Raw genomic sequence first — 12,100 nt, forward strand, 5'->3', positions numbered from 1 at the left:
GTAATACACTAACAGGTTGCCTAGGAGACCCAGCCTGAGGCTGGATCTCCTGGGCACTCGTGGAAGGCAGGTCCCCATGCCGGGCAAAGCATTGGGCAGCCTCTGCATGGCATTGGGCTGCCTTGTCGCACATCAGGTCCCCGCCACAGCAGTGCGGGGACCTGATGCGCTCCTTCACCCGTCGCAATCCACCGGCATCGCTGTAAACAGCGATGTTGTCGGATACAGCAGGGGCCCGGCTACCAGGGACTGACGGACCCCTGCAGTGATCGGGCAGGCGCAGCTCCTGAACCCACCCGTTTAGCCCGCCGTGCTTGTACGGCATTTAGCGTTAAGGGGTTAAAGGTTATTTGTAAGGTATAAATAATACTCACTCTTTTGAAGCTTTGCTTGTATTTTTTCAGTAATTTTATTTTTCATATAAATACATTGCTATAATGCATAGTAATCCTGAGAGCGCTGAACTGATTGCTACCCCACGCAGCATGGAGTAGCAATAAGTTCAGTGCTCTCAGGATTACTATTCATTATAGAGATTTATATGTATGAAAAATAAAAGGACTGAAAAAATACAAGCAAAGATTGAAAAGTATGAGTATTATTTATACCTCACAAATAACCTTTAAACAAGACTATTACGAGTGAATTTTAAAGACCCAACATCCACCATACATGTATGGCAGACGTCTGGAATCTCTCTGTATATATATGTGTTCACTACTTTTACATTGTTCAGGGATTCTGCTTAATTTTATTCCCTGTTACTACATAACTTCCAAATTGCAGCATTAAATGTCTGTCCACTCCATGACTCCATGGCTAGTAGGCTTTATATCAATCTGCGGGTAGGTACACACAATTAAGCTCCTCACACAGAGGCAAAAATGTGAAAGACATAAACCTGAGGTAAATTTATGTCTTAACTTTATCAAAGCCCCATTATCATTCATGTTCTGTTAGTATCCTGTAGGGGAGTAGTCATTACTGTATCCTGCAGAGAGTAGTTCTCATTGTATCCTGTAGGGAGGTAGTCATCAATGTAACATTATGCGAAGCTGTCTGAATCTATTTCTTACACTGACCCTGAAGTGACTCAGGACAGCACTTCTCGATAGTTATGGCGGCACAGGCTTCAGATGTGGCCTAGTAAGGGACAGCAGGACATCTCTGTAATGGCACCATTCAGGTGAATGAAACTTATAGCTCCATGACTTTGGCCAATGGATGAATTTTTAGCTTTTGCCTGGCGTGATCCCTTAAGGTATAGACTTACTTCATGAAGCGTAGCAAGACTCCTCTTTATACCACAGTTTATGAAGCATGCAGGTTATGTGCATAAAAGTGTAATATAACATACATAAAACATAAAACAAATGCTAAACCTATAGCCGTTACGTTATAGACCTTGACACATACTCATCATTTTTTCTACTGGAATACATTTTACGTCAGAGAAATGCAGCAACACACAAACATTGTCAAAGAAAAGCACAAACCGTGAAGTCCTACATATTTAGGTTACAAACTGAGCTCTAATACACCGGTACTGACTAAATGAAATGCAAAGTTGTACAGTACATATTGGTACCGCAATTACATATATAGAGCAAAACTAACAAGCCAAGTAAATAGCTGCCTCTTGGCTTCTATGATCCACCTTTCACAGAAATAATAAATCTGATAAAGTAAGTTAACCTGTCATCTATAGTACATTACACACCAAAGTTATCATTACGATACACCACAATTATGGCGTGAAAAAATCACAAACTGCATGTTTGCCACTTTTTCAATGCTGTTTGTGCAAAAATATTTGCACAAGTGGCATTTCTCTGCCGGCGTTGCCTCTTTCCCAAAAAGGGGACACGGGGAAGTAAGGGGCTGGGCCAGCGGGCTTGCCTTATTTATCATCTTCTACACCAGTTTCATTTGAGGCACACGGACCGCCAGATGCGTACTCCACCAGGCTATGATAAATGTTCCCCTGAATGTTTCATGTACTAACTGATTGGGCATGCCATAAAAATCTAAAGAAATTTTGGGCATCCAAACAGTATTTAGTATGTTTTGTGAAAACAGTAAGGGAGATTTACTAATCGAAACACACCAGAACTCTGGCACAATTTTGCAAAGAACTGGTGTGCATGCCTAGCACCACATTATATTTTTTTTAAAGTCATAATTATAAATCTGGTTAGCAATGCAGCTCCACCCACAAAGCATCTGCCCGCCCTTAGTAAATGTAAACTGCCAGGCATGGCGCAAGTCATAGTTTTGGTACAAATGCCTACTCCACCAGCTAATGAGGAGTGAATCAATTTGTATGAATCTATTTGAGAAGGTTGAGCAGCTCTCACCTGCTGCACCTGTAGTGACACCAGGCTGGACACGGCCGTAACAGCTAATCAACAAAAGGAAAGAATCCGGCTCTTGAACAACAGGAGACACTTTATTTAGCGGTAAAACTTCCAATCCTCATAAGCAAAGGTATAGTCAATGCGTTTCGGACCTTCGTATCAGTCCGATTATGGACTGATACACGAATGTCCGAAATGCGCTGACTATACCTTTGCTTATGAGGATTGGAAGTTTTACCGCTAAATAAAGTGTCTCCTGTTGTTCAAGAGCCGGATTCTTTCCTTTTGTTGGTATGAATCTATTTGCATCATCATCCAGAGTTGTACACCTGCAAGGGTATGTCCTCGCAGTTGAAGACATTCTTCTTCTTGTTTCATTGAAACACACCTGTGCCACTGCTCTGAATAACGGCACAAGTGTAGAGGCTCTGATTCTGGAGCAACGACTCTTCATGAGCAGCTACTCAGAAGAGCAATGGTATATGCACAGTCTCTGCTCCAATAGCAGAAGAGGAACCTCTGTGATTGTGCCGCTACTCGGAGCAGCAGCACAGGATGGAGATTTTCAGGCCTGGCCGAGATGTCTGGCCCTGTCAATCAAGCTGCAAGTGGGGAAGGGCATCTTCCGCTGCCGGGACACCCCGTAGCAGGTTTACAACTCTTGATGAAACAAATCCATTCGCTGTCCACCACCGACAAAATAGGTAAAGTCACTACAGTTTTCTGGCACAGCACTCTTAGTACATTACATTGTCTAAATATTACACAAGATTAGTAAGATTAGTACTTAATATTACTGCAAAGTTTAAGGGAAAGATAAAGATTCAGAGTTGATTTATAGTAATTGTGATCACTTACGCAGAGAACTGTGGATGGGGATATTGACCTGGTAAAAAATTATTGGATAGCGTAGCCTTTAGACCACTTCTTGAGTTTAATGAAAAACCATGACTATTGATTAGGCCCCATGTACACAACCGTATTTTCAGTAAGCATCCAATCTGCATTTTTTGCGAATCGAATGTGGAACCATTCATTTTAATCGGGCTGCAAAAGATGTGGACAGCATACAGTTTGTCCATTCGTTTTGCGGACAAGGATAGGACATTTCTACAGGATTAAAAAAATGGCGTCATGAACACGGTGGGGATCTGTGATTTGCGGATACGCAATTTGTAGACAGCAAAATGAATACAGTCGTGTGCATGGGGCCATGAGGTTAGGATTCATTACAACACAGAACCGTGAGTTTAAATTTGATACTCTATTGGTAATTGTCTAAATCTATTGCAGTTTATAGAACAGTGTAACAAGACAGTGTAACAATAATGTAAATTAGGAGAATGTGTTTAAATAACTATTTTGACAGTTTATTTTTTATGAAACAAAACAGGATTCTCTGCCAAGGCAGTGGGAAGCTAAGAAAAAAAATCTCAGATATTCTAGAATATTAAGATTCAGAAACGTATTGCAAAAAATAGGTTAGGGTTATATATGTCTGAAGTGAGCATAGGAAGGTTCAAATAAAACAAAATACACGTCACCTAAATGTGATAAAAAATAGTTATGTTAATAGCTACTGTAGTACATGCCAGAATGTGCAAAAGTAATTCCATTGAATTTGTCATGAAACTATGATAACTCTCTGGTTTAGGCCTGATTCACGCGACCATATTTTTGGTCCGTATCCAATCTGCCTTTTTTGTGGATTAGATGCCGACCCATTCTTTTCAATGGGGTCGCAGAAAATGCGGAAAGCACATTGAGTCCCACAAAAAAAATTGTTCTACTCTTGTCCATTTTGCAGACAAGAATAGACATTTTTACAATGTTTCCACAAAAAAAACGTATCCCACACGGACGTCAGGTGGACATAATCTATACTTTTTTGTGGATCGGAACATACGGTGGTGTGAATGCACCCTTAAGTAACTTAGAAGATCTCCCTAAAGTCCTATATAAATTATATATCTACCAGCTACTCACTGAGTTTCTATGCCAGTTTTACATAATAATTGTATATAAATATATATAGTATATACGGTAAATATATCTACATAAACACTAAGCAAAGGTTTTAGGCAGGTTTTGAAAAAAATGCTGCAAAAAATAGAAGTGTTAATAGTTTATTTTTATCAATTAGCACATTGAATGAAAACTAAGTCAAATCAGTATTTGGTGTGACCACCCTTTTCCTTCAAGACATCATCAATTCTTCTAGGTACACTTGTACACAGTTTTTAAAGGAACGTGGCACGGAGGTTGTCCCTAAAGATCTTCGCAAAATAACCACAGATCGTCTGTGGATGTAGGCTTGCTCAAATCCTTCTGTCTCTTTATGTAATCCCAGAAAGACTCAATGATGTTGAGATCTGTGGGGTCTATTCCATCACTTCCAGGACTCCTTGGTCTTCTTTACTCTGAAGATAATTGTTAATGCCATAGGCTATATGTTTGGAGTTGTTGTCCTGCTGCAGAATAAATTCGGAGCCAATCAGACGTCTTCCTGATGGTACTGCATCATGGATAAGTATCTGGCTGTATTTCTCAGCACTGTGGACACCATTAATCCTGACTAAATCCACATGTCCATTTACTGAAATGCAGTCCTAAATTTGCAAGGAACCACCGCAATGCTTTACTGTTGCCGGCAGACACTCATTATTGTATCGCTATCCAGCCTTTCGGTGAACAAATTGCCTCCTGTTACAGCCACATATTTCAAAATTTTGACACATCACTCCAGAGCATCTGCTGCCTCTTTTCTGCACTGTAATTCCTATATTTTCAGGCAAGCCTACGTCCACGGTACATCTGTGGTTATTTCCCCAAGATGTTTGGAACAACCTCACTGCTTAGTTCCTATCTAATTTACATCATCATTTTGAAATCGATTTTCCAGTTAGCATATATTAGAAGCAACAATATAAACCAGAGCCATAGTAAGACTTTTTCTCATTTTGGACACATTTTGGTGTACTGGACTAAAATCCCTGGTCAAGACATACAGGCTTGCTGATGTCCCCGAACAGGCAACTAGAAACTGGAGAAAAGCTGGAGTAAATGCCCTGCCAGATGCCACCTAGCTGCATGCCTGTATTAACCATTTTGCTCCAAAATTATATATCTGGAGTTCTGCATAAAAGATTAAGGCTGAGAGCAAAAGGATAGGCCCATTTCAAAATGGCCAGAAGTTTTAAAGTGTTTACTTAAAAAGTAGATGAAATGTGCTGATTTTCTAGAAAATAAAAATGAAACTAAGAATCCAATGAGATGTACCAAATACAATAAAATACAGTAGAACCCATTTTTTTATGTTGAGATAAATGGTTTGATGCTACTGATCACATTACTGCCTGCAATAACTGTTACGGAAGAATTTCTATAGAAAAACAATATTTTACCACTTTTCAAAAACGAGATTGTGCCAACATTCAGCTGCAGTCTAGAAAATGTCCACGAATAATGTTATTAGCCTATAGGTAGATAGATAAGTATATAGATAATCAGATGGATGGATAGATAGATAGATAGATAGATAGATAGATAGATAGACATTAATAATAGATGGAATGATGATAGATAGATAGATAGATAGATAGATAGATAGATAGATAGATAATAGATATAGAAAAAAGGAAACAGTGATTTGTAGTGTTTGCGTTAGCAAAAGGGGTATGTACATGTAACATTATTGCTCTAACCGCTGCAGTACATCTTTATGATTTTTTTGTTTTTACTTATGTTCTCTAAACATGGAATATAAAATGATTTATTTTCCAAAAATGTAATATAACCAAGGGGAATCATATTATTTGTAAAATATTACATGTTTTATTTCCCTCATTAAAGAGCGTACTATTTCATAATTACTACATTATTTAAAAAAATTATTACATTATTGAAAAAGATGGCATGATGGTTTGTATATTAAAACTTTCTTCCATTAAAAGATGATTGGCTACATTCTTCCCAAAAAAATAATCAGGAGATTATGACTGATATATGAGTTTCATACAGGTGAAACTCGAAAAATTAGAATATCGTGCAAAGTTCATCTATTTCAGTAATGCAACTTAAAAGATAAAACTAACATATGAGATAGACTCATTACATCCGAAGTGAGTTATTTCAGGCCTTTATTTGTTATAATTTGGATGATTTTGGCTTATAGCTTATGAAACCCCAAAGTCACAATCTCAGGTACCCTTTGCTCAGGGGGTATGGATTAATTAGCTGACTAGAGTGTGACACTTTGAGCCTAGAATATTGAACCTTTTCACAAAATTCAAATTTTAAGCTGCATTAATGCCATTCCTTTTAATTTGCATTACTGAAATAAATGGACTTTTGCACGATATTCTAATTTTTCGAGTTTCACCTGTATCTATATATATATATATATATATATATATATATATTACTTTTATTGGATCATTTATGCGCAGCAGTTTAAAAATGTAATGCACATTCGGCATAATTGTTCATTCAGTTATCTCATCTTTTTTTTTAATACGGATTTGATGGAAAAAAAAAAACATTTATTAAAAAAATTAGGTTAGAAATCTTAGGGTGACCATATACTCTATTATTATTACTCTCTGAATCTCTCAAGTTCTTCTAAACGAGCTTGCTAAATTGCGAACATAATTTTTAAAATGCATTATTAAAGTATTGCAACAGGGTGAATGAATTTAGCACATCATCAAATAGATGTTAAGAAGAGATTAAATGAAATTGCCTCTCCTGTCTATAGTTCTAGGCCCTGCAATGTTGCCCCCCCCCCCCACACACACAAAAAAAAAAAGGCTTTTAGAGTAATATCCTGTATAAAACAAATGTCATAGATACAACATTTTTATTGATCTCCAAATCTATACAATGAAATATGCAAGAGGCTTTCAGCTTTGTGGTTCATAGGATTTGAATATGAGCTGTCATATAGAAATAAGAAACAGAGCAGTAGCTGTACTGAATATGTATGACAAATGAAGTCCATTAATATATGTTTTGTATATTAAGGATTCTTCTCCTACTAAGGGTTATGTAGTCACATCATAGGGTGCTGTTTGTGCTCCATACAAGGACAAGGAGGCTAATTCAATATAATAGGATCAGTACAATAATAATACAGTTGTAACCATTTAATAAAATGGCTATACAAATGTACTGTATCTAGGGCATATTTTCCTTTAAGGATATATAATGCAAAGCCTTGTCATCTTCTAGTAGGAGCAAAGACTTCTGGGAGTCTGACTCCTCACTCTTGGAGGGTCTACTTAGGCATGCCAACGGGAGACTAACATTTAACCCTAGCTCATCTTTTTAGATCGCAAAGGACTGCAGCTAGCACCTTTGGGGTGTCATTTTGGACAGTAATTTGAACATATTCAAGGGTGCTAGCGAATTGAGGTCAGACAGGAAGAAGTGGTGATGTTCTTTCTAGTGGTGTGCAATGATTTACCCCTCCCCAAGGAATAGGAATTATCGGGAGGGGCAGCTTGTGCGCTGTCCAGTCGGAGGTAATAGCAGTCCCCTGGACGGTGCTGGTTGTGTGCGGTGCCCTGCGATAGTGCTGAACTGGTCAGCTCTGTGTGGAGCAGACCCATGACAAAGGAGCGCCTGTTCCAGAAAGTCTCAGAGTGTGCGCTCAAGCAAAGACTTGGAAAGAAGACAGCTTTAATCGATAAGCTTTACTTTTCTTTACAGCTATATACTTTTTTTTTGTATTGTTGAACCTAATTTACATCTCAGCACCCTGAAAAGAAAAATAATATGTATATATATATATATCTATCTATCTATCAAGAAATACACAAACAACACCAAACGAAATAGATAATTCCAATCGTGCAAATGTCGCTTGTTTGTATAAAGCACTTCTTGACACAGTCATGTCCAGAAATCCCAAAAAAATATACATTACTGAGACTCAAGCCATTCGTTTCTTAAGGCTATACAAACACTAAAAGAAGCATTGCAAGGACACGGATTTGGAATCTTCTCTTGGTGATGCCTCCTATCAACTCTTGTGGGTCCGAGTATTTGTCTCAGAACAACAACAAAAAAAAAATGTCAATGGTCCCCAACAATAAATTCCGATATTGACTTTACAATCACAGGTACAAATTGCTCAGGTCGATAATTTCATTTATCCTAAAGATCACTGTCGTCTAAAACTAATTAGAGGCGCAGTTTCCCAAGGAAATGTCAATATCATAGTTTATATGTTACCTAGAAGAGAATTCTGTTCTTCTACAGAGACAATCTGGGAGGGATGTTGGAGATAAGGTCTTGTTCCACCACATTAATGGTTGGATGAACTGTCCAATCTTTTTTGTTCTCTCCTTATAATGGAAATACTAAAAAGCCAGAGAAGGTCGAATATTTCCAGCCTCCCATGAGGTTGCCCCTATCCAGTCTTAGGTGGACTTTATCAGATCTCTCCATGTGCAGAAGCACCCCATTACTGGCCGCTTCTCTGGTAACATCCTGATCCCCAGCAAACGCGGAAATTACCGGGTAGTTATTCTGCATTAGACTTACCTGGAAGGGAAAAGAAAGGATAAAACAGCCTCATTTATGGAAATCTGTCATGAGACATAAGATCAACTTAATTATCTATTGCACATCATCAGCCATTTGACTAGTGGGTTATCAGAGGACATTTGCAATATCTATTCTTGTATCGCCCCCCCCCCCCTTCCCCCTTACTTGGTATACAAATAATACATCTATATAACTGTGCCCCCTTTTTACATCAAGATGGGTAGGTAGCCTTAATAAAAGAGGACGATTTCGGGCACTTTGTTATTATGTCCTAGGTAGCACATTATAAAAAGGTGGCTTCTGGTAAGTACAGCATGAGGTCACTCACCTGGATAGTCTGTCTGTTGTACACTTTGACCACATGAAAACTGAAGCTATAGATGCCTTTCCTTGGCGCTACAAAAGCACTGGATGCAAGGTCAAAATGGTTCCCAATATTTACTAGCACCTAGAAGAAGGTGAAGACATAAGTTGTAAATCACCATAGTACCTTATGGTGTGAAATAACAACACAGTGACAGCAGCTAGCGCCTTTATAAATCACACTTGGTGTGAAGGCTACTCATGGAAGGTTTCATGGTGCTTTTGTAGAAGTCAATCAATCTCCTGGTCTACAATGAAGTGGAAAACCAAGGTGAAAACAGATTGGCAGTATATTACAGTAACAGTTGCTAAAATAAGCGTATAGAGATATAAGGGGTGATAGATGGCAGGATCAGTGCTAGTAGTTCCCATATATCAATTAACAAGCTGAAAAGCATAAGCCACATCTACAAGATTTCTGCTCCACCACAGGTCGGCTGTAGGGTTTGGAATAAGTTCGGCTATTTTATATTAAGACATTTATTCCTGACCCTTAATTATAGAGTAAATGTTGAGAATATGAAGTTAAATTATATTATGCCCTCGATTTCTTATGTGCCCAAACACAAGTAGACATTAGAGGTGCTGGGCAATTCTTACTTTACAGGTAAACCTTAGGACAACTGATGTAGGGTTCTCATGCCTCTTCTGAAATGTAGGTTTAGGTCTATATTTTAGCTTGGACCCGGATTACATACATTAGATTAAATAGTTCTGATACTTTGGTTCCACTGTCCAGCTGGATATGAAGATGGATTATTATAGGATGCCCTATCCCCCTTAATAGAGAAGTGATCGTGCTGTATATAACATTGTCTGGATGCCTATGCATGGTTAATATAAAAGATATGCATTTAGGAGAACATGGCTGCATACAAGCTTGGAGATGAAAGTAAAGACACTCTTAGATGGGAGATGTCAAATTTGCTAAGCAAATACTACAGAGATCGCATTTACTGACATTTACTGACAATTCACATAACTGTCATTCACTGCAATGGTTTCCCTGCACATTATATCTCAAGAACAGATCGGCTCTCATCTATTCCGTGCCTCCTCAGCCTAAAGAGCACGGGGTAAAGTGCAGGTTTCAAAGGAGACATCGCTGGGAGACAAGTAAACTTTGTGAAAGTCATAGATGAGCCATCAACTTGTCAGGATGGAAATTGTGGGCTGGGTAGCCTGTCATTGCTTTCTGCACCTCTCCAGTGTCTTATCTACTGCACAGAACCTGCTATGTGCCCCAGGCACCATGAGATTGTAGAGGAACAGGGCATGAAAGATGTCTTATCAATGGGACACTCATTCATTAATGGTCAAATTACAGGACAAGCATCGGGCGTCTGACCTACTCATAGCACAGTCTAAATATATACCCTCTCGATACAAGATCACAGTACTATATATATATATATATATATATATATATATATATATATATATTATAATATGATATACCTGATCAAAATAGATCGTCATGGTGCGGTTACTCATCTCAGAGGGCTCATGGTTGGTGTTCCTAATAGCAGAAAAAGCCACCTTGGCACTTCCAGAACGCACTGATATACCCAGAGACGAAGTAATTGCTCCATCTGAAGACGGGCTGGAATCACAGACCACCAGGCACTTTCCTTCCAGCACGATGGGTTCTGTGTCATTCTGGGCGCTGACTGTAGGTGGCGCCAGCAGCATCAGCACCATGGACAGCAGCACTTTAGCAACTCTCAGGAAGCCCTGTTCCCACTTCAGAGGTTTCGCCGCAGCTCTTCTCTCTCCTGCGGCATTGCCCCATAGATCCATCCTGCCACAGCAATCAGCTGGCACTCCAGAAGATGCTCTTGTCTCAGGCGTTCTTGATGTTCCTACTGCCCCTCCTTGCTTCAGTTCTCCTCTTCAGATTTCTTTTTGTGCTGAACCTTGAAATAAAAGTACATTTTCATTTCAATACAGTAAAACTTGTTTAAATTTCAGGTGTTCCCTTATCCTAGTCTAATACATCAATGCATACCATTGCTTGCCAGGTAACATCAGCTTTTAGATGAGACATCCCTGGTCAGTAGGAGCACACTCCAGCTTTCACGAGCTTACAGAATGTGCAAGAGCCTCATAAAAGATAACGGACACATCTAGGAATGAGCCAGACCTTTTCCTGGCTGATTAACTTTCCAGGTCCTTGCTCCAGTGACCTGATTTAAAATCCAGGTTACAATAGATGTCCTCTTCTACTGTCTATGACCAGGAAGGCAAATCAATAACCCCAAAGAATCACTGTCCCAAACTAACACCCATCCATCCCTTGTGAAGAAACCTATCTCTGAAGCTTCCAGAAGGCTGCCTAGGTCTAGGACATCCTTAATAAGTCACATTGTGAACTTCAGGGGGTTGTCCCCAAAATGTAATAATGAAGAGAACAATTACCTGGAAGGTCCATGGTGTGACAGCAGCAATCAGGCTGGCTCCTTGCTTGCCTATGAACTTGTATTGCTTAGACACAAGGAGCTGAGCTTGTGCTGGCAAACACACAGGAAAACAGGAGTCGCCTCATTCTCGCCCGCCCATCGCTAATAGTCTCTGTCTCCCTCCTCTCTCTCTATCTCCTTCTCCCTCCCTAGACTTACTTTACATAGCTGTCATTTCTTCTCCCACTCTTTCCCCCCTCATTGCAGGAGTTCATGCTTTTTAATTTATTTTTATTTTTTGATTTTTTTTTTCTGCCTTGCACATCTTATCCTCCTCACATTCACATGGTCCCTTATCATCATCCAGGGGGAATCCAGTTTCCAGTAGGAAGCTAGTCACTGTCGTGTGAGCAGCACAAGCCCCATTGTTAT

The 12,100-nt window shown here is 39.3% G+C and overlaps 1 protein-coding gene across 1 annotated transcript; it reads right to left on the minus strand.

Moving 5' to 3' along the window:
* Positions 1 to 7,187: 7,187 nt before the first annotated feature.
* On the minus strand, positions 7,188 to 11,818 carry CBLN2 (cerebellin 2 precursor). Its single transcript, XM_044294663.1, has 4 exons — positions 11,688 to 11,818; positions 10,728 to 11,185; positions 9,235 to 9,354; positions 7,188 to 8,903 (listed from the first exon to the last, which is right to left on the minus strand). Exons 2-4 carry the CDS (start codon positions 11,067 to 11,069, stop codon positions 8,706 to 8,708), a joined length of 660 nt encoding a protein of 219 aa, XP_044150598.1. The 5' UTR covers positions 11,070 to 11,185; positions 11,688 to 11,818; the 3' UTR covers positions 7,188 to 8,705.
* Positions 11,819 to 12,100: the final 282 nt, after the last annotated feature.

The sequence above is a fragment of the Bufo gargarizans genome, chromosome 5, assembly GCF_014858855.1.
Source record: "Bufo gargarizans isolate SCDJY-AF-19 chromosome 5, ASM1485885v1, whole genome shotgun sequence".
In the NCBI taxonomy this organism is placed as follows: Eukaryota; Metazoa; Chordata; class Amphibia; order Anura; family Bufonidae; genus Bufo; species Bufo gargarizans.